We start from the raw sequence: 24,642 nt of genomic DNA on the forward strand, positions 1-24,642 counted from the left end.
AGTGAATTGGTTTTGCACTAAAGAACAGCTAATGCAAATACTATTGCTCTGTTTTAATTTGGGCATGAAATTAATATCCTACGTTATCCAAATAGTTACTCCCATGGCATGTTTCACCACAGCAACTGTTTACCTTTTCTGTGAACCTCCAACATATCTGCAATAAATTGGATTTCTGGAATAACTGACACGAGGTCCCAGAATAATAAATTTTATTTTAAAGTAGGATTTAATTTTTTTTTGCCTTAGTCATCCAGATGTTAGAGCTGGGCAGATTTTACCAGTCCTTTCTATTAATAGGTCCCTGAATATTTAAGTGAATTCTGCAGCTGTGGCCATATTCTATTTCTGTTTATTTTCTTCAAGTACCCTCTGACCAATCTCTAGTAGTGGGAATGTTTACGAGAAGCTCATATGAAAAATGCACATCTGAAGTGCCAGTAATTTTTTTTTTAATGTGCACAGGAAATATTTTTGTTAGAATTGCCTCCATTCACAACCCAGGACCAGCAACACCGAGATGTGACTAATCAAATTAATTTCATGGGTCAGACAGAAACAGCTATTTGGTACCACTTGATATTTTAACTCTTTGAGCTGAGATGCGATACTATTTTCCTTAAGCAGTAGTAACATCAGCAGAAAAATGTTAAACAAGAAAGCCAGAGGAAATCATGTTCTTGCCGCAAATGTTCCAAAAGAAAAATTTAATTCTCAGTTAAGATTCTTTGCTGATGTGTCAGCCATGCCATAATTAAATGTAGCTGTCACTTCATTTTAATACTGCTCATGCTGTTTCAGAAATTAAAATAAAACAAATATCAAGGCCAACATGATATAGAAAGTGTTACAGAAATTACAGGCATGTCTGTGAGGCACTGAAGCCATCCTCTCATTCAACTCATTCACAATCAGAATGCATGACCATTTAGTTATATCAAATGAAATAAGGGTTTCTATGGCCTCCAAAAAGTATTTTCGTGGATTAGGATATCGGTAATTGCACCGTGACACATATTTCCAGATGTCTTCTTGAAAAGTATGCCAGATAGAAGAACTAAGAAATCTAAAAATATATTTTAGTTGGCATGCAGCCCCAAATCTGGAGGTACCTGTTGTAGAATAAGCATGTTTGCTTTGAATTAATTTTTATATTAGTTTTGAATTATTTTTCCTCCAGCTATATGCATTACAGAGCGTATTATAACCTTGTTACAGTAATGTAGATCTATATATTTTGAATAGCAATAGTCTTCCTGCTATAATGGGAATTACTTTTTTTTAAAGGAAAAGAAAAGGCATGAAATTTTTCAAATGCCTGTGAACATGAACCTAGTCATCATCCTAAATGCAGAGACACATCCTTATGTGATTTCTACAGATGGTTCATTTTGTTCTAATGATAGTTCTGAGATTGCAAAAAATACAATGACAGCGCTATGCAAATAGTAACGGTGATGACACATACAGTGAAGCAAGGACTACGATTCATGGGAGCAACTAAGGATATTCTACTAGAGCTGTTCCCACTGCAAGACATCTGTGCAAATTCTGTGGTATAGTAGGCTCTCCTGAGTGTTGGATAGCATCTCAATCTCCCTTCCTAGTTTATAAATTATATTTAAAACAGATAATCTGTTTATAAATTTGGGGTTTGTTTTCCTCAAAATTTTTTCACTCCATATTTCAAAGTGATGCTTAGTGCATGCTGAGTGTGTTTTTCTGCAGAAATAATCCAGATTAACCACAGGTAAACTAACCATTTGCTTTACGTTTGAGCAACTTCCTCCCACACTAGAGTTCCTACCAACTCACCCATTTTTCCGTCACACTAACATGGATAAATTGAGGTGAACAAATTTAAAGGCTTAAAGGTCTCTCGTCATCTAAACTGGCTGTCTCACACAGATTGAGGACTCCATCAATACAGCTCTCTAGTCTGTGTCCATCCATTTTTTGTGTGTATCACTCTCTGGTTAAATTTCAGATGGTAGTCCAGAAGCAGAGCTTCCAATCTGGCAGGGAAGCTCTCCTAAATGCACAAAATAGAGACACCCTCACCTTGGTGCTGACGTTAGCAAACATACACTGGGGACACGAGGGCCATCTGCAGTACCGTTTGCCAGTGAGGAGAGATCTGTGCCTGGTTCCCAGCAGTGACGTTTCTGTTTTTAATCTAGTCTCAACTCCTGCTTTAGCTGAGGTGATGTCGGTCACAGCTGGCTCATCAGAGTGCCTCTGGGCTGCAGCAGGAGCAGGTGCTCTGCTTGGCCTGCCATGTTTTGCCTGAAAGGATATGCTGGACTTTAATTGAAAATTGCCTTCTTGTTTGTCTTCCTGTAACAGACTGACCTTAACTATTTTTCTGTGATCCACGTTCTTGTCAAGTACCCACACATACCTTGAACCCCACAGGAAATTTCTATAAATAAGCCATTGCCTGGCCTGTAGCTTGATCAAGCTGAAACCCACTTCTCTGCGGGCTGCACCCCTTACTTACTGCTTCTCTTCAGCAAATGTTCGTGGATACACACCACACTTTTGGGGAGTACGTACCCGCTGCAGCACTCTGCAGAACAACCTTGGTCTTCATTTTTAACGTCCTGATATTCTTCTGCTTCAGGGAAACAGCAGATGTACTAGACACTGCGCAGGAACATTTTGTATCCACCTTGGTCATGGTAAAATGCAAAAGCCCGTTTCAGTCGGAATCATGGCATTGCTACCTGAAGCAATTGCTACCGGAGCTGGTGCTCACCGTGTGCTTTGGCTCGGGTTGTGGTAGGAGTTGGAGCCACATAGCTAAGGCACGGATTGCTGTCTGGAGAGGTGGTAACAGGCTTCCAGGGGTGGAGGTCTGCACACTGTTAGCTTGCTTGGGGTACACAGGACTAACACACCCTGAGGGTTCTCAGAAGCTCCAGCAATCCTGAACGCACTTGTCAACTTCCATGCTCTGCAGTTGGGTGGTATATATACTCATATTGTCAGGTTGTATCTGTAGTGGTGTTCGTAATTATATTTAATTTGTGGTTCACTGCAGAAAGAGAAGAGAGCCTCAGCCAGCAGTGGGAAAGCTTAGTTAGATAAAAGACAAGATTTGATTCTCTGCTGGGGTAGAAAAAGCTGTGAGTGTATCTGGCCCTTGGGTCTGATTCAGCATCCTGCTACCTCAGCATTGATTTGATATAAAAGTGGGGGATGGTTCAAGATACGACAACTGGAGAGCATTCTTTCCTATTGTGTTTTATTATGGAGTGTCCTGAGGGGTTTTTTGCGTGCTTCACCTTATGACTGAAAGTACACCGATAAATAAGTTTCCATGAGATATTTTCAAAGTTTGGTTTCCTTCAGAGGGGCATGCTCATCAAACCTTACTATTGTTGTGCATATGTGAAGCAAATGTACACAGTTACAGGCAAGCTGACAATGGCAACATTTTCTGTGGCCTCTGAAAAAAGCTCTTTGACAATTTAGATGGCTGGGATATTTCCAGCGCTCTTTTGAAATTTGCTGGTTGAAATTAAAAAATAATACACAGTATAATTGCTATCTGTTAGATAAAAGTGCATTCTGGAATCAAAATAACTCATGCCTGGACTGAAATAGAGTTGTATTATTAATTCTGAGCAGCATTTTTCGCTTTTTCGGTACCTATACGTTTGTAGGAAATGAAAACTGAACTATTTACACTTTTTGAAGAATTTTATTTTTTGTTCAATAAATCTTAAAAATTCATATGCCCATTATTTGAATTTAGCTAGTTTTCTTAGACACTCTAAGCCAGCAAATTTTTAACCTTGTACTTTAAATTAAACAAGCAATTTGTCACAAAACTTTATACTATAATTTAAATAACCTTAAATGACAGCATATATTTTGTTACATTAAAAGATATAATTAAATCCCAGTCCAAACTGCATATACGTTTTATTGCCCTCTGCACTCTAGTCTGTATGTCTTACTGTGATGCAAATATGGACTGCGAGTTTTATAATTGCACCCTGAGCCAAACACATTGAAATTAAAAAAAAAAAAAAAAAATCACTTGGACTAAAACAGGCAATAGAAAGCAAATTAAATTATAATTTTATTGGAATTGAGTCTCAAATGTACAACAATTTTCTCAGCTCCAGTAAGGAAAATTTCTCTCATAGAGATGTCTCCACTTTTCTACATTAGGAATATTCAACTTACACAGGTTCTACAAATTTCAGATATCTTGTAAAAATTCATGTAATTTCATATAACCACAGTGGTGTTTACTGCACCAAAAGTTTGCAGTAACACTACTCGAACATAAACACTTGACAAACCTATGCCTGTTTTCACATAAATCATCTTAGAATTCTACATATTGTTGACGTTTCCTAACAATTCAAAAACTAAAAAAAAGCCATAACTTATTTTATGACCTATTACAGTGTCACATGAAGAGAGATTGTTAATAATATGTTAGGAATAACTAAGATTGCAACAATTACAATATTAGGCTAATAATGAGGAAGTTTTAAATTTGCGTTAATTTTGAAAAGTTTTGAGTTAATGTTGGATAGCTTATATGCTAACATCTTGTGGATAGTTACAATTAAATGGGTATTTTCAGACTCATGTTTTAGTTAAAAAGAGTAGGAGAATGATGTGCAAGCACCTTGGTTTAAGTATGCTGGGGACTACATGGATATATTAGCAAAAAGAGAAAACAAAAGAATAAGAGGTCTCTAGTTTAATATCAATAGATTCAAGAACCACTTCTAGTTTTTCGGTTAGTTTAGAAGAATGTGAATTCCAAATAAACAGCAGATTAGTTATATTTCCACTCCTGTACTTTGGGTGTCTCCAGCCTTGATTAAGCTGATTTACAGTGCAAGAATCTTACTGAGTTCAACGCTTAGTGCATAGTGTGAGTAGATATGCATTTGCCAGGTGAAAGAACAACGGCACACAAGCCATATAAGTATTTAACGTGCATTTCCGTACTGGAGAGGCTGCAGTTAATGGGCCGCACGCCAGAACAGTTCACTCAGCACGTGGTTCACTCCCTTGTTATTTCTGGAAAAGTCCTATGCAAGGACCTCGGAGATTTTTCATCTACAATATGCACAGGACATAATTATCCATGGGAATCTGAGTGTATAAAAATAGTGGTTAGTGCTTCTCATAAAGGAAAACGAGGCTAGGGAAATTATCTGAGGATTTGCTTAAGGCTAGAAAAAAATCATACTGTCTTCTTGAATGCAGGTAGTTCTCAAGAATCAACCAACAATTGGATATCTTAAACATGTTAGACTGCCCCCATAGCAGAATTAAGCTTTGTCAAAAACAGACTGAGTAAAATTATAATTTTTATTCAAGAAGGCATCCTGAATTGAATTTGGTTTATTTTGTTTTGAATTCTTGCTTTAGTTCTAATATCCTCCTATATTTTTAAACCCATTTCTTTTACATGTGCATGACAACGTGTACTTTTTAGGATGGCAAAAGTTTAGCCAACAATTGTTACGCATGTTTGAAATTACTGTATATTAATGGGTTGGTTTGGTTTTAATTTTCAAAGCAATAATTTGGAGACAATGTAAAGGCAGTGATAAATCAATCCAAATCAAAACTGATAGCTCCAAAACACTGAAACTCTTAGAAATAATTCCTAATCCTGGAACTGTTATGTAAGGAGAGTACAGCTAAAATTTGTCAAGAGTTGTATGCTGCTGTAAAATCCTGAACGAATTTATTAAACCAAATCTACAAGATTCTCTTATTATACTGGCACATATGTCTTCTCTGCTGGTTTCTACTAAGGACTGTTCCCACATGGAGTCTTGAAGTACCCTCATGCTTCCACAATCAGACCTCTGGGTCTGACTTGCAATAAATAAAACCTGAAAGGGAATTTTACCACCTGCCACTAGCTGCTGCTCTTGCCTGTACAAAATGAGAGTTTCATCAGTATTTTGCTCATTCAGATGTGCAGATGAGCTGAAAGTGATGAATGAGGTACCTGAATTTAAGCCTTTCCTCCAGGCCTTTCAAGTGCCATGAGCTCATGATGCTCTGTGGGCCCTATAGGATTTATAGGATCCATAATCGAAATGAGTTAATTTTGTTGTACAATTGTCTCTATTTTAATATGATTAGAAATTATCTGTTGGAAAAAAAGCCCTAAATAGTTGGAAGAATAACATCTGTGTTTATTTTTTATGAGAAATTTTTTTAAAATATATGTAATATACCAAATTCTTAGGTGACTATTTCAGTAATAGTGTTAATTTTATTTTATTGTTATTTTATTCATATTGCATTTTAATAAACAAATTTTCCTTAGTACTGAATAGCAATAAAATTCTCAGTAAAGATGATATACATGTAGTTCATGAACTGTGGTTTCCTCACACTGCCTCATCCTACCTATGATTATTTGCCGATAATAGATGAAAAGCATTATACAATACCAGGTTGGAAGGGACCTCAAGGATCATGTGGTCCAGCTTTTCTTGGCGAAAGCAGTCTAGACAAGATGGCCCAACACCCTGTCCAGCTGAACCTCAAAAGTGTCCAGTGCTGGGGAATCCACCACTTCCCCGGGGAGATTATTCCAATGGCTGATTGTTCTCATTGTGAAAAATTTTCCTCTTGTTTCCAAGTAGAATCCCTCCAGGAGTAATATGTACTCAATACCACTCAGCTTTTCCACGTGGCTCCTTGTAAAAAAGGAGTCTCTATTCCCCTAGACCTTCTTTTCTCAAGGCTGAGCAAACCCAATTCTCTCAGCCTTTCCTCATGTTTCAGGCTTCCCAGTCCCTTGATCATCTCTATGGCCCTCCTCTGGACCCCCTCCAGCCTGTCCACATCTTTTTTCTATAGCTGAACACAGTACTCCAGGTGCGGCCTGACAAGTGCTGACTAAAGTGGGATGACAACTTCTTTATCTCTGCTGGCGATGCCCTTGTTGATGCAGCCCAGCATCCCGTTGGCTTTGTCACAGCAGCACGCTGTTCACTCACACTGAGCTTGTTGTCCATCAGGACACCCAGGTCCCTTTCCACAGAGCTGCTCTCCAGCCACATAGATCCCAGCCTGTGCTGCACTCCTGGATTATGTTTTCCCAGGGGCAGGACCTTACACTTGTCTTTGCTGAACTTCATAAGGTTCTTGTTAGCCCACTCTTCCAGACTATCCAGGTCTTCCTGCAGGCTGGCTCTCCCTTCTCCACTTCCCCACTCACTTTGGCATCCTTGCCAAACTTCATCAGGGTACACTTGATCCCATCATGCAGATCACTTATGAAGATATTGAACAACGTTGGGCCCAATATCGATCCCTGGGAGACCCCACTAGTGACAGGTTGCCAGTTTGAAAAGGAGCTGTTTACCACCCCCCTCTGGGTGCAGCCTGTCAGCCAGTGCCTCACCCATCGCACAGACCTCTTGTCTAGATCATAACACATCAGTTTCTCTAGGAGGCGGCTGTGGGGAACCGTATCAAACGCCTTGGTAGACAATGTCCACCGCTCACCTCACATCAACCTAACAGGTTACTTTGTCATAGAAGACCATCAGGTTTGTCGAGCATGATTTGCCCTTGGTGAATCTGCGCTGGCTTTTCCCAATCAGGTGCTTCGTTTGTTTTGTGATATCCCCCAGGAGGGGGGGTTCCATAACTTTCCCAGGGACTGAAATAAGACTAATGAGCCTATAATTTCCTGGATCCTCCTTTAAGCCCTTCTTGTAGATGGTGCTGACATTAGCTTTCTGCCAGTCTTCTGGGATGTCCCTCAATCTCCAAGACTTCTCAAAGATTATGGAGAGCAGCCTCACAATGATGTCAGCCAGTTCTCTTAACACCGTTGGGTTGATAATGTCACGGCCCAGGTTAGGGTCCTGTAATAGTTCACATACCAGCTTTTTCTTCACTGACAGTGGGTCTGTGTTTGCACCAACCTGGATTTTTGTTCCCAAGCCTGGGCCCCAACAGTGCTGGTAAAGACAGAGGTGAAGAAAGTATTCAGAACCTCTCCCTTTTCAGCATTGTTGGTGACTAATTCACCTCTCCAGTTTAACCATGGGCCAGTGTTTTCCTTCTGTTTCTGCTTGTTGTTTACATACCTGAAGAATCCTTGTCTCTGGCCAATCTCAATTTGAGCCGAGATTTTGTTTTTCTAACTGCATCTCTGCACACCCTGGCAATGCCCTTGTAGTTCTCAATGGGTATTCGTCCACTTTTCCATCTCTGGTATTCTTCCCTTTCGGTTTTGAGCAGACTCAAAAGCTCACAGTTAAGTCAAGGGGGTCTTTGCTCCACCTACTTCCCTCACATTTAAAGGGAATGAACTGGTTTTGTGCTTCAAGGACTGCATTCTTGAAAAACTCCCAGCACTCGCTATCTGCCTGCTCCTCCATGCAAGCTTCCCATGGTGTTCCTCCCAACTGAGCTCTAAGTGACATGAAGTTTGCCGTTCTAAAATCTAAAACCTGTGTCTTAGAACGAACCTTCAGCATGCTCAGCATGATTCCAAACTCCACAGTATTGTGGTCACTGCAGCCAAGGCTGTCACTAACCGAGCTATTACAAAACAGGTTTTCTTGGTTTGTGAGTGGCAAGTCCATCAGTGCCTCATTCCTGGCTAGCATATCTAACATTTGTATGAGGAAGCAGTTCTCTGTGCATTCGAGGAACCTGAACATGTGAGCTGCTGTATCGTTCTTCCAACAAATGTCTGGGTGGTTGAAGTCACCCATAAGAACCAGCTTCTGTTAAGCCGAATGACAAACTGGTGTGCTTAAAAGATAAGTCAGGTGATTTATCCACCCAACTATTCACAAGCTATTTTGCATTCAAGTGATAAAGAAACACTGAAGTTTATTGAAACTTCTTGCTCTGCTCTTCAGCATGGGAGAAGTACATGGAGAGTGATTTTCCTGGTTTTCAAATATGTATCTTAGTACAGGTCTTCTAATTTCAGCATGATTATGGTATTTGGCATTTTTCACCTACAAACAAGTTACAGGAAAATATCACTTTCCACTGGAAAAGAAAAAGTACACATCTAGTCCTCTGGATTTTAAGGAAATATTGAAAATATGAATATGATTTCATGGTAAAGACCTGAAAATGGAAGGCAAATTAAAGTAATCTATTTTAGTTTAAAGTCATTGTGAGGTTTCTGTGTGCATGATTCATGGCTTGTGAAGAATTAGGGCTGGCAATCCCAAATTTCAAAACGACTCAGGGGATCAATTGCAGTCTATTGCTTTTAATCCTGATTAAATCTCACTCTTTTTCAAGAAAGAAATCAAATTCATGCTGTGGATTTGAGTAGGGACAATTTATCCCATAGTATTTGCAAGGAAAAGCATACATGTACCTGATGGATCATTTGTGCTGCCTCTGTCATTTATTACTGAATTATAGCCATCCTGGGAGTGTAATTCCCATTGCAGTGGAATAGCAATGCATATCAGTGTTAGTACATGAAAGGAAAAATATACTAGCTTAGCTCTAAGACAGAGGAGGGACCTTTAGGCAGGGAGAATATAACTCCTCAGGCTTGAATTTGGACATAACTTACCTATTCTTTCATGGTATGTCCTTCAAAAAAAAAGACAAATAGCAGTGCCCTGATGATACATCTGTCTGAATGAGACCACAATGTCCTCCAGTCTCCCATAATAAATTTGGACTAGTATTGACTGTCATGACTGGATAAAGTTCACTGATAACACCTGAAAAGCTTTCATGCAGATGTCCAGTTCAAATACCAACCAATTCAAACTTTCCTTACTTGCAAGATACGCTGACAGAAATGTGAGAGCAAATTTCAACAAAAGCGTGTTATTTTAGTATAAATTGCTTACATTCTATTTCATTTCATCTTCAGAGTTGGCTGTTCAGAAATTAATTGCCGATTTCAACCTGTACGTTTGAAGTGGCATATCTCAGCTCAGAATAAAATTTATTAATTGAAATAAAAAACATTAGAATCAACACATTTTTGCCAATGAGAAACAAGCATATTTATTCCGGTTGCATAAAACTCTGGACTTCTGGAGGCAATGAAGTCATCGAAGGAAGTTTCGGCCTCCCCTTGGTTTCTGAAGCGTCTCCCACACGGGAACCTGTCGAGATGCTTGAAGAAGTGATAGTCGGTGGGCGAGAGGTCTGGTGAGTACGGTGGATGAGGCAGAGTTTCGTAGCCCAGCTCGTTCAACCGTTGCAGCATCGAAAGTGCAACGTGTGGCCGCACGTTATCATGGAGAAGGATTGGACCCTTTCTGTTGACCAGAGCTGGGCGCAGCCGTTGAAGTTTCTGGTGCATTTCATTGATTGGCTGGACGTACTCCTCCGCCATGATCGTTTCACCCGGATTCAGGAAGCTGTGATGGGTTAAACCGGCAGCAGACCACCAGACAGTCAGCATGACCTTCTTTTGGTGCAGATTCGGCTTTGGGAAGTGCCACGGAGCTTCATCACGGTCCAACCACTGAGCCAATTGTCGCCGGTTGTTGTAGAGCATCCATTTCTTGTTGCACTTCACAATACGGTTGAGAAACAGGTCGTTCTGGTTGCAAAAAAGAAGCGCCAACGACACTTCAAAATGGTGATTTCTGTGATTCTCATTCAACTCGTGCGGCACCCATTTGTCGAGATTCTTCGACTTTCCAATCTTCTGATGCTCAGAAACAGTCGATATGCTTACCCCGAGTTCTCTTGCAAGTTCTCAAACAGTTGTGCGTGTATCTGCTTCCACTAGAGCCTTCATCTCATCGTCGTCAACAGCAGAAGGACGTCCGTGACCTTCTTGATCTTCAAGGTCAAAATCGCCACATCGAAATTTTTGGAACCAAAGTCACACTGTCCGTTCGTTAACACTTCCCTGGCCATAGACCTCACTGATGTTTCGAGCAGCTTGCGCTGCATTACGTCCAAGTTTGAACTCGTAGAAGTAGATCTGTCGAAATTGCTGTTTTGACATCTGAACTTCAAACCTCCAAAATTTGTCAAAACCGCTGTTTATATTATAATTTAATTATACAGCATGAAAGTTCATAACATGAGCTTTTCAAAAATATATAACAGTACGCCAGTCGAGAAGGTACTACTCCTGAAACATATACAATGCAAATCACATTACAAAACGGAAATTAATTTCTGAACAGCCTATAAAAAACCTGCTTTCAGAAGCAGCAAACTCAGAAAATTCTAAATTTCCTTGTCTGAAAACTAAAGAAAATCTGCCAATTAGGTTGACTTTCTGAAATAAAGAGTAGGATATCAGGAGAAATGCAAGTCCAAAAGTTCAGTATAGCTCATTTTGTTATTTGGTGTTCACAGAACAAATGTAATACATATGATTTTCAATTGCCTTAGTCATCCCCTATGGCTGTTACTCCTTACTGAATTAAAACTTAATTTTCATAGCTGCTGTATACTCAGCTATATCCAAACATACCTGGAATGCATTATCAGGGTTCTCCTTGAATGATTTCTTCTTCAAAATAGAAGGAAGAACTGAAACCAAGAATGTTATACACATGCTAAATGGCTGTTCTTAGTATCATGGAACCCTGCCCAAAGTTTGGGATTCTGAAGAAGAAAACTAAAAACTAAAGTGATGAGGCTGGGACTGAACTCCTGTTTAAGAATGCTTTCATGTGACTACAGACACCACTCTAAATCTCCTTCCTTGTGTACTTCTACTATAAATGGAACTTTTTTTCATTTCATCTGCCCACACCATCATCATTCTGCCCTTAACTATGATTAAATGGTTAGTTTGTTGTAACTAATATTTGTCTTTAGATGTGACCCAGTCACACTCTGCAGTTATTTATGACAATGTTCAACAGTCTCTTGACTTGCCTTCTGAACATACATACTCCTCTGTGAACTTTAAGCATAATCACAAAGGGCTTAATGAAGTTTTTCCATGTGAATTTTTAAGCATCTGATATTGTATCATTAAAAAGGGAACAAATGTATCATATTAATTTACTCTTAGTAGACATAAATTATGATTTTGATATCATTATTGTCCACGTGTTTTTCTGCTGTTACTAAGCCTGCTTAATAACTTTGTAATTTGAGTGGCTGTCCTGCTTTGTCCTATCCTAACCTGCCTTACTTTCCTAGGATCTGACCGTGCTGTATTTTTAAAATGCAGTTCTGACTGTATTAGGGGTCATTGGTTAGTAGGAGAAAAAAAAGGACATTGCCAGTTTCTTGAAACAAATTATGATCAGGCCCTTTGTCTTTCAAAGTGCACAGTGTTGGATTAGTTCTGTTTTACATTCTTAGATCATATGTAGTTAGTCAGATAAAAGGTCCATCTACTCCAGGATCCTTTGGCCAAAACCTATACTGAGGAAGAGGAACAGGGTAAGAATATAGTGATACTTCCTCCAGGTATCATTCCAATAATCCTTGATTTAGGGATTTCCTGATGCTGAAGTTGGATTTTTGAGCTTGCTAGCCCTAGGGAATCTTCTTGCAGTGAATCAGTGATACTGTTTTTTTCTGTACCTGTTTAGGGTTTGTACAGACAGTGCTGTTTGGCAGAAAATTCCACAGCCTAAATTGCGTGGAAAAATATTTTGGTCTGTATCATGCACCTGATAATCTCATTGTATTGCCCTGACTTTTATATACATTATGAAAAACTGAGTATTTGTACATATTGAAGAAGAGTGAGGAGAACGTATTTGAGTATAAGCACTTTTAGAATCCGGAAACAAACATGCAAAGTGAAATTGTTGTTGCAATTAAATGAAACCCTTGTGCACACCTGCGATATAAACAGAAAGAATAATGTCGAGGAGACTTGCTGTCTTTGGATTGTCCAGGTCTCTTGTGTTGGTACAACTTTCTGCTACATACATACTATTTATACTATTTATGAAGCCAAATAAGACACTGCTGAGTTTATATATTTACTTATAAAAATGACAAATCATAGGGAGTGTTCTAACGGATCGGGTTAATTTTGCAGATATTTAGCAGACAAATACACATTCTCCCACAACCTGGACAGCTGACAGTTGATGATTTCCTTAGAAATAAAACATATATTGCTTGTCTAACAGTGGAAAATAGCTGAGTTTTAGATATATGAAATGTAATATGCCAAAATCCTCATCTGACATGAATCAGTGAAGCTGTGCTGGTTTATGTGAACTGAAAATGAGACATTGTGTCTCAAATACTGTTTGGTTGTAACTTTTGGATTATTCGGTATATACATTTATGAATAACATACTTCTCAACATATGCATACTTTGGTCAGTGTTTGGTAATAGGATGGTTTGAGCGATGAGTATTTTATTGACTTAGGAAAATATTTTCTGTGATCATTATTAATATATTTACTTCTTTGCTGAATTTGCTTTCCTTTCTATTAAAAATTCTAAAGGCTATTGATGTGTACTGTAAGTCTTTTCCATGCTATTTATTGCAATCTCTCAGACACATATTTGAGGTAGGAATAACATTTTTAATGAGTAAATGTATAAAACCACATAATGGAATTCTTACTTAACACAGGCAAAAAATTGGAGATACAGTACATGGGCTATAAGCCAGGCCACTACTTGAATATCTTCCCTTATAAGAACTTCAGCTTTAGTATGTGTGATTTTCCAAGCCTCAGTGACAAGATGACAGACATTTGCAGCTCTTAATCATTTGTAAACTGTATTAATGATACATAGAAAGTACAGTTATTAGAAAATAATTAAAAGAATAACAGTCCATCTGTATTACTGCAGTTTGTAAACAAGACATTCAAATAGAAGAGTTTCTGAGATTCTGATTTAAATTTGGTGACCACATATACTTATGTTCTTGTGTATTATATTTCAAGGAGTTCTTTTTGTGGGTTTTTTTTTCAGTGCAGTTTAAGGGAAATAACAGTTCCCTTCAGTATGTCATAATAATCAGATTAATCAGATTTAACATGATATCATTTTGAAAGTGGTCCAGAAGAACAAAAAAGGTGGGATATTAACTGATTATAGAAGGATGTGTTATACACTGCAATACAGATTGAGTACTTTAGTATGTTTATTATGGATGATTCAAAGACTTACCTTCAAAAACAAACATGAAGAAAATAAAATCATTGCTCTACATTATGCCTATTGAAATAACATATATTTGCTTCGTATCTATGCACTTCCACTAGCCCAGTGGAAGAAGAAAATGTGCAAAGCAGCCTTAAGTGAGCTATTCCAAATGAAATTACACTGTTTCATACAGTTACATTTTAACTACAATAAATACCCTGTTAATTGATATTAATATATTCATTATTATTCTCTCTGCTGGCAAATATGAAATATTGACAAACTTCATTGTTAATGTGAAGTTTGCAATGAAGATGACCACCAATAAAACCGCCTGTCTGAAAGGGTTCAAGATGTGTTGATATAAGATCATATTCAGATTGTCAACATAATCAAGATTGCAATATAAGAAAGAAGTTTTTGTAGGATAAGATCGGGGGTCAATTAAGCTATGCCTTCAGCCTATTGCATATAAGGGGTTCAATACTCCCTCACAGAGGGCCTTTGGCTTCACTGGGGCTCAGAGCAGAAGTGGATAGGAAGTAGGAAAGGGATGGGTCCCTGCAGGTATGGTAGACTGCTAAGACACATGGTTTAGAATTAAACCCATCCAGGGCTGATGACTGCTACAAGACAAGTACACTATCTACAACTTCCAGACAGAACGCTAAATAATACATTAGTGCTGTGCTAGCCTTTCACAGAGTGGAAAATTTAATGACTTGGAATGTAAAAAACATGTCATGACTCACCCACACAACTAATTTTGGATACGTTTCTAACTCCATCCCCTTAGAATGTATGGAAATCATGATTATTTTCATCAGGCATTTTTATGTTGACCATAAAGAGTCTGTATTTGTGAGGTGCTAACTTACATTATCATGCTCACTGTCAATGAGCAGCTGATGAGGCTGCTGATTGTCTTACATGAATCACTTTGACTCCTTTGAAGCAACAGAATGTGATTGAAAGAAATTGTTACTGCAGAGTTAAACGTCATCATTCCTTCACTTCTGCAATGAGTGGTTTTGCAAACCTTATCTAAAATGTACTTCAGAATGGCAGTAAATGCAAAAATTAATTTGAAGAGGGCAGTAGATATTGCCCAGATTTTTCATCCATATTAATTTAAACTCAATTCTAAAGACTAACACTCCTCCCTCCCCCAAAAGAAGAACAAGAGATTCATTTCTTAAAATTATTGCTATATTTAGCAGGTCATAACATCACCAACATGCATATTTCTGTGATTTAGATTTAGTACAAATATTTCAAAATATCAGATCTGAAAAATGCATTCCAGTTTTATTAGAGGCCTATTCAATAAAATATATACCTTTGGTATAATATGTTTTATTGCATATAGCAAACCATTTTCATTATCATCAAAAATATATTTTAGCACTTGTGAATTACAGGGGACTTTAATTCCTTGGATAACCCACAATATTTGATACAGTATCTTGAACTGGCTCATAAATATGTATCAATGATAAACATATACATTTTCTGTTTGAAATGGCAAGTGAAAGATCTTTGAGAATTCTAAGTTTACTAAAGATTAAGCTACTTAAACTATTTTATACTACTTTATTAGATGTATCATAAGACATTATTTTCACTGAAAATATGCTTTAAATAAGGCAAGTTTTGTAAGAATTTAAATTGTGTTTTTTCTTACATGAAAAACTTTTTATAAGGTAGTCATGCCTCCCTCGCTATTCTGCAGTCACTACACACAAAGCAATAAAATTACAGAGCTAAGCATCCTTCAAGGATGAAATCACAGTGAAGAAAGCTGTGATATACTTTATGCTGTTAATCATGTTGTATCATATCACATCATATCATGACACCACAATAAAAGAGAACTGGTTATTTACACAGTGGTTCTGACTGGCAAATGTAAACAAAGATGAGTCAAGCACCTCGGCAATGCATTGACTGGCTAGTTCGTCTCCAGGGTTTTACAATGTTTATTAGTTCTGCTGTCAATTTGACATGAGGCACCCATTTTTAAGGTAAGAAACTCGTCAACTGACAAAGTGTCAGTAGGGTTTTCAAGTAAGTATGAATCTGTTCCCTTTTAGTTCATTATTAAGTCAAGGGTACACTAATCTATAATCCATGAAAGATGAAATGCTCTTAGATTTGTGTGCAGTTTAAGAAATCATATGACATAGAGTGACTGTTGGTTTCTAAGACATATAAGCTCAAGAAAATCTCCAGTATAGCAAGTAATAATTTAAATGAACTGGTAAAGTCCACATTTTTATACAAATCAACAGAAATCTGATGGCTATGCAGAAACTCTTAGTCCAGTGGAAACGATTGGAATTGGTTTGGGAAAGCTCAAGTGTACTTGAACATCAGTGTAGGTATGAATACTTGAGTATTAAAAGGTATGACAGTTGGAACATCTTTCCAGAACTAAATGCTCCTTCTTTTTAAGTTCAGTTTGAAGGTGAACATTATTGTTGTAAATTGCTTTTCTCCACCAGAGGACTTCATTATAAACAGAGATTCATTCTTGCAGGCGACGGCCTGTCTAGCTATTCTTTCTCACTTCACAGTGCTTCCCCTCACTGAAGACGTGCCTGCTTTCTGTGGAAAGACCATGTAGCAGGTCTTGTCCTGAGAGTCACATGTTCCTCCTTGTACCAGGGTCATAAGTAGCATCTTCTCTTTTCTATTATTTAAAGGTGTCTAATTGTTCTAGGTTATTACACTATGTTCACCATTGTGGTAAACACCTAATTATTATTTTGAAAAGCTTATCTGTAGCAGATTACAAAATAACGTATAGTTATAGAAATAATGGTTCCTTCCTCACTTGTGTTTCTTGGAGGTGTTTCCCCAGAAACATCTCTGCAGCACTTCCTGATTTGGTGAATTACTGTCTCTTCAGAAAGAATGGTAGTTTATATTTCTCTTCCCAACCCTCCCACACATTTTTTCATGTCCAAATGGCTTGAGCTGATGATTCATGGCTCTTTTCTTTTCTTGCTGTCTATCCTCCTGCCCTTGTAGCTTTGGAGATAATCAGTCACATATATTTCTCCTCCTAAAAGCTATTTTAAAATTGAGAAGTCAGTTGAGAATGCCATTCCTAGGAGGGCTGGTGAGATTTAATCTCTAAAAAATCAATAATTGCGTCCATGTTAGGAGCAAAGCAATATAGGCAGAGGTACTTATCGAAAATCCTAATGAATTTTCAATTACCTTGATTTCTCACTGCATATTTCCTAATGTATTTCATAAAGGTCTGTTTTAATCTTTTAAAAGAAGTTCTCAGAGATTTTAGAATCAGGACCATAAGCTGGCCAGAAGAAGCAGGCTGAAAGTGGTAGGAATAGTTTTGTGACTTCTTTTATTGAGCCTGGTAATGTGGATACTTGCTTCAATTTCTTTCTAATTGTTTATCTCCATTTAATGAAAAAAAAAAAAATTTAAAGATCCATACATAATTTTGTAATTCCCTCAAGGATAACTTGTGTTATACGACAGATATAACATTGTATAATAGGATCTCTATGTCAAGGGTCTGTAACTTGAGTTCCCAAATACCATCCAAGGAATTTGATCAAACTGCTTTCAGCGTAGAAGAGATATTTCACTATAATATTCAACAGTAGGTCTAATAAAACAGATGCTTTATTTGGATGCTGTTGAGCGACAGTAATAAGATTCCCATTTTCAGACAGAGTCCACCTTCACTTGATTGTTGTTTGTAATCAGTGGAGAAGGTTTACTTTTCATCCTGTCTCCTGCATCGTTAGAACTATCCTGGTAAAAAACTTTTGCTGTACAAAGAGTGACAATAATTCTCTTGTATTCTCTTCTGAAGTTCTGGTTCAGGAGTCCATATATGATAGCATTAAGGCAGCTGTTGAAATATGCCATGTAATAACTAGATACAAACAACCATTCTGGAATCCTAGGGATTATAGTTTCTGGGTTGACAGCCACAGCAAGGCCTATAAAATTCAAAGGAGCCCAGCAGACTGCAAACAGTACAAATACCACAAACATGGTTACAAAGTTTCTGAAGTCATGTGGTTTCAGCCTGGGGTTATTATCTGGTTTAACCCTTCGCCTTACCTGAATAACAAGGATCCATATTCTCAAGTAACAGAAAGTAACTATGGCTATGGGCAGCAGGAAATGGAAAAACACAACGGCGATCGTATATGCTGAGCTCACAGATTGTGCAAATGTACACGAGTAAATCCTGGGGTCGTACTGTAGCGATCCCACAAACAGGTTGGGCACGATAGCAACAAATGTTAGAATCCAGATAAGAACAACATAGCACAATGAATTCTTGTCGCTGTACAGCTTGTCATATTTAAGACTGTGGCAAATATAGCAGTACCGGTTGATAGCGATGCCTGTAATATTGAAGATTGATCCAATGACACTTAGGCCCATCAGGAAGCCACTAATCTGGCAATGCAGGTATCCCAGATTCCATCCGTTGTGAAATACAGACGTGAGGACCAGTGGATATGGGTAGATTGCTACAACCAAGTCTGCAACTGCCAGGCTTACTACAAACACATTTCCTGTAAAATAAAGATAAAAAAGGCAAGTATTAGTTTTTTTTTTGATCTCTTCTGTTGCTTCTGCTCACAATATATTAATGAGCAGCCCTAGTGGAATAATGTAAATGTAATTATTTTCTACTTTCTAGATCAAAATTCGTTGTTGTATATCAGAAATAAGACACTTATTTTTAATCTAAAAAGGAAGTAGCTTAACCTAAAGATGCACCTTTTAAAAGAAAACTGTCTTTGAGTTTAATTACCATGACCTAATATTTTTGTCATCTCATTTATTTGGATTCTTCCAATTACACAGAGTGAGAATTCATATCAAATTAAAATATTAATAACTTTAAGCTTTCCTTTGATTTTTAATAGGTAGTCTCTCTTGAAAAATCAGCAGAAATAATATGATTACTAATAAATTTCAAATCTCACATTTACCTTTCATGTTTAATTCAATTCCCTTTCCTTACATTACCCCATCACGTTTTGTCCTGAAACAAAAATAATCTTTTTTTTTTTTTTTTTTTTTTTTTTTCCCATTTGTATTTCAAGCTTCCATGGCTTTAACGTGACTTTTAAAGTGACTCCTTTTGAATTTGCTGGCTAGCACTTAACTAAACTTCTAAGAGTCTAGCTGAACACAAATTTGTCTTTCCTAAATTAAGACACATACTCTTAAGTAAAAGAAGTGCTGCTGGGCAGTGACCTAGGCAGTTTCCAGACACTATTGAAGCCACATTCTTTTCTTCCTCCAAACTGGAGAATTAAGCAATGATCCATTCTCTTGGTTCATTTTTTTAATTTTAAAAAAAGAGAGATTATTTTAGACTGTGTTGGTTCTTGATAGAACCCCTCTCTGTTCTTCAAAGACAATGGAACCCATCGTAACTACGTTTTAAAATAGCCTTTTGAGCATAGATTACTTTTTTTTAGTTGCTTAAATAACTCATCTGAACACCTCCCAGCCATTCTAGTTTCTAAGAAGGTGATCACAAAATACACTGATACAGCTTTTATTCTTTTTTAAAAAATAACTACTACATGTATTGGTCTAGTTATTCATGTCCATATCTACAGAAAGCTATAAATATGTATATATACCTGCATGTGTGCATGTCTATAAATGCACATAAATGCATGTATACATAGGTATGTGTGTTTGAGATTATATTTTGGAATTCTGAGATTTTTCACTGAAGATTAAATATGAGCTCCTATTGCAACCTGTAAGAAAATATACTTCTAGTTTTAGATGATGTAGAATTTAATTACTAATCCAAAGCGGGCTTGGTGAACTGTTTCATGCATTTATTTTGAAAAGACAAAATACAAAAAGATAAAAATAGCTTAAAACAAAAGGTAAAAGTATCTATGGACAAACAGGATATTTTAGCTGCTATAATTCTCAAAACAATTTTTTTAATATATTATCTCCAACATCTTAAAATGCATATTCTCTCACTAAGCTTATACTTTAAGTGACCAGGTAGAAATATAAAATCTGCAAACACTTTCAGAGAAAATAACAGAAATTATCTGGCTCAGGATGCTACTTATCCTCTTTTGTTTAAATTTTGATACATGCAGAAAGTACCACATTTGATATTTATACTAACGGCAGCTGGGACAAATGGCCTCAGTTAAAAGATTGCTACACTTCAGAACATCTGTAGTTGTTTCTTCTTTTGACTAGGAATTCACTGTCAGACTCAAATACGCTTATCCTGAAGGCTTTGGCAGAATTCCAGATCATTTCAGCACAAACAGCAGAGCTCCTTTAAGCAGAAGACAAGGGAAAAAAAACACTGCTTTCAGAATTTACCCTTAACATAGTGGCAAGTGATACAAGAATGGAAAAAAGAGGCTATATGAAACTCAGAGCTCTGTGTCTATCTTAAGAAGTGGAAAGTGAATGAAAAGTTGCTGTTGGCAGGGCTTTTTTCCCCACTCAGAATATTGCAGGCTTGATGAAATGGCACCATATAAACTCCAGATGGGACACAGAACCAGAACACTTATTTAAATGTAATAATTAAAAGAATCCTATTGGTATTTGCTTATAAATATTCTGCTTAGTTAGAGACTGCACATCCCAAGCTTCTCTCTCTGATATCCACTGAAACTTCTGCTGGTGCTCTCCATTCATATTGCTAATAGTATCATTACTAACCCACTTGAGCCACAAGATTCAGGTATAAAAACAAAGCTAAAAGTGTGGGGTTTTTCCCTTCGTTGAAAGTAGTTGACAGGTAGTATACTTTTCTCTGAATAGTTTTAGCAGCCCTGTGCTTTGGAAACAGCTGGGTCTAGGAAGAGTAGGTGCTCTGTCTCCGAATCAGCCAAAGTTCAAGCTTTCATAAACAGTTGCACCATGGTTGTCCCAGCTTAACTTCGCAGTGGGTTGTTGTAGAGTGACAAACTGAAAGTCTTGGAAATACCAGCTGTTTCATATGGAAATTGGAGGCTAGCAGGATATCCTGGGAACCTGTCTTTCTAAAAAAAATCATGAGCTTGGAAACCAATTCCCAGGCTGCCAGCCAATGGTTAGCATGTCAGCTGGATGACCAAAGCATTGGGCTAGAAACTGCTTGGAAACCAGATACCTGCTTGCAGAGAGGACTTTTTACTTGCCTTTCAGGAAGGGTTATCTTCAGACTTGAGTTCACATACATTTTCCTAGCGAGCACAGAATTTTGTCATTAAGTTAGAATAGCAAATTCAAGTGAAAATTTGGGATTAGCATGTTTGTTGTATATTTTGAGGTTCATTGTTCCAGACTCTGAAGTTGGATCTGAAATGATGTTGAGCTTTCATAAGCGCATAAAATACAATTTAAAAGTACGATCCTAGACTTAGGCATCCACCATTAGTAGAAAATTATGATATTTTATGAAATTCCCATATATTTAATGACATATTATGAAATTAAACTTCTATGTTCGTTGAACACTTGGTATTGTAGAGGTAAGTACCATAAAAAAGGATATCCACCAACACTGTAACCCTGTCACAGAAGGCCACCAAATTCATCAGGCATGATCTGCCCTCAGTGAAGCCACATTGGCTGTCACCACTCACCTCCTTATTTACCATGTGCCCTAACATAGTTTCCATGATCTTGCTGGGCACAGAGATGAAACTGACTGGCCTGTAGTTGCCTGGGTGTTCTTTTTTCCCTTTTTAAAAATGGGAGTTATGTTTCCCCTTTTCCAGTCAGTGGGAACTTCACCGGACTGCCACAGCTTCTCAGATATGACAGACAGTGGCTCAGCCATTTCATCTACTGGTTCCCTCAGGACCTGTTGATGCATCTTATCAGGTCCCATGGTCTTGTGCACCTTCAGGTTCCTTTGATGGTCTCAAACCTGAGCTTCTGCTACAATGGATGGTTCTTCATTCTCCCAGTCCCTGCCTTTGCCTTCTGTGTCTTGGGCAGTGTGGCTGAAGCCCTTGTCGGTGAAGACTGAGTCAAAAAAGTTGTTGAATACCTCAGTCTTCTCCAAATACTGGGTAACGAGGTCTCCCGTTTCCTTCTGGAGAGGACCCCATTTTCCCTAGTCTTCCTTTTATCTCCAGTGTAATGGAATGTACCTACAGAAGCTTTTCTTGCTTTGCCCTTGACATCCTTGGCCAGATTTAATTGTCAGGGCTTTGGCCTTCCTAACCTGACCCCTGGCTACTCGGACAAGCCTTTCTGCTCAGCAAACACATAGCAACATCAGACCTACCTGCTGAATAAAAAACTTCATTAAATCAACAGAAAACAAACAAGTGCTTTCCTAGAAAATTTGACTTTTCCAAGAGCAAAATACAAAATAAACTGAGTGTACAAACTGTGACTCTGTCAGATTATTAAAAAAAATGCTTATGAGACATAAGTGTCATGATGTTAAAATTAATTCAAGAGGATCAAGTAAGAACTACATGATATAGTTGTTATCAGTAGCAACTTGTATCTGCATAATATATACAAATTACTGTGTGGGTTGTTATTCCCTGGATTTACTGCTAAGTATGTCCTGAAGTTAATGGGAATTAGAAAGCTTCCAGAAATTTCTAGCAAGCTAAATAAGTGCAGAATATTAATGGAAGAAAATTACAGTTACTTAGTCTGTGATGCTGAATGTCTCCCATAAGCTTAGACGGGAGGGCTGAGCACTTTGCCAGCAAATCAAAAAGGCCTAATTCTTTCTGCTGTTTTAGGAGAACTGAGGGAGATGTGGTCTACAGAGCACTTTTCTCAAGTGCTGAGAATGTGAAGTATTTTAACTCTTTCAAAACTTTTAGCCTGGGGAAAAAAAATTGTGAAAAAGGGAAACAGCTTATCTATGGAACAAAATACCAATGTTTTAAAGCATTAGGGACTCCAGCTTGAATCTTTTGGTACTAAGGAAATCTGAATGAATTTTAGAGAAGATCTCCTTTTGCTGGCAAGATTGGTAAGACTACTATTTCTCCTCCTTTTTTTCTAAGATATTTCTGTACCTTTAAATAGTGACCTAGCAACCAATATATAAACTCATTTATTTCAGAATATTTCCTGTGTAAATAATGTATTGGCTTCTTATTATAAAGGTTTCCTGACGCCATCATGTTTTCATCACATTGCTACATTTTGAAGTATATAACATTACATTTCCTATTTAATGCATTAGTGCTTCAGACTGCACCAAATTTAGCTACGAGGGATTTAAAGTCTTTGTGCTAACTGGAGATGCTTGTGCTTTTAAGTAAGACTAAACGGTACATGCAGCTATTGTTGAAGTCACATATGAAGCTTTTGTTTCAGTGGCCATTGACTCAGACCTTGGATGTTTACTTCTTAAGTATATCTTTAAGGAAAGAGGATAGTGTAAACATTTGCAATGTTTGAACAGTTACAAGATCAAATTTATCTTCAAACTACCAGGTCCATGCAATTCTTATTTACAGTCTTTTTATCACCTGTCAGATATTGCCAGATATGCTAACAGTCATTTCCGATTGTTTCTTAACTAGGTTTAATTAACAGGATGCTTTGCTATAAATTTAGATCAGGTTTTCTAGAAGTTATGATGTATTCAAATATCATATTGCCATGATTTTTATGTCCAGTTTTCATGTATTTAATGGCACCAAAGTTTTTATTTACATTTTAAAGCTCTGATTTCTGATCACTCTAATAGTTGTACTGATTTTCTTTGATAGCTTACAGATTTTTTTTTGCATTTTGAAACGTTTCTCATTAATTCGGCCCTTTCTTAGGCTGTTAATCTGGGATTTTATGCTACTATCTGAAAATAAGACTAAGGTTAGATGCACACCGCTAAATGCCTGCAGCAGTAGCAAATTTAAATGTGGTACCTCATAGTTATAACTGAACACAGCATCATACCAACACATTTACATCTAGCAAAAGTGACAGCATTGACAACTGGCAAAACACCTAGTTTAGTAAACTAGTAACTCCCCTTCACAACTGAATGGTAGGAGTGAATGAATCCAGAATGTAAGACATCACATGAAATAAGGCAATGGCCTAGTTCATGAAGAAAGCAAAATTAGAAGGCTAAGCATAATATTCAATATGCTGTATTTTGCCATTAAGAGCTGAAATTTTCCTTAGAAAGGCATTTCATTAGGCCTCTGCTTCTCTCATGCCTGTTTCCATACACAAAATGGTGTCTCAATGACAAGTATTAACACTAGATTTGTTTCATATTCCATGAACAGTTTTTCCTATACATTGTTCTATTAGCACCAGTATTTCACTGGTAAAAAATCACAGACAACTACAAAATCAATGAGTAACAGGCAGTTTTGTGAATGCCTAATAGAAGTTAATAAAAGATCCTCATTCGTGTATCTGGAGACAAGAGCTATGGTCTACAGGTTCAGTAACCCTTCTTCCTGGGACCTTAACCAGTCACAACGTTTCAAGAAATAGATCTGTCCATAATTTTTCCAGGATCAGTTTAATATTGGAAAGTTGCTGTACCTGGCAGCACAGTTTAGGATTCCACAAAGATCACATGCAATAAAGATATTAAATTAAA

General features: G+C 37.4%; 1 protein-coding gene across 1 annotated transcript in view; it reads right to left on the reverse strand.

Annotated features, from left to right (window-relative positions):
* Nucleotides 1–17,564: 17,564 nt before the first annotated feature.
* The window catches only part of MTNR1A (melatonin receptor 1A), a 52,743-nt gene continuing 45,665 nt past the window's right edge, over nucleotides 17,565–24,642 (reverse strand). Inside the window, exon 2 of the mRNA XM_074904109.1 lies at nucleotides 17,565–18,622. Coding sequence (XP_074760210.1) covers nucleotides 17,754–18,622 — 869 coding nt within the window. The 3' untranslated portion in view covers nucleotides 17,565–17,753. The remainder of the gene's footprint in view (nucleotides 18,623–24,642) is intronic.

This window comes from Athene noctua, chromosome 4 (assembly GCF_965140245.1).
Source record: "Athene noctua chromosome 4, bAthNoc1.hap1.1, whole genome shotgun sequence".
NCBI lineage: Eukaryota > Metazoa > Chordata > Aves > Strigiformes > Strigidae > Athene > Athene noctua.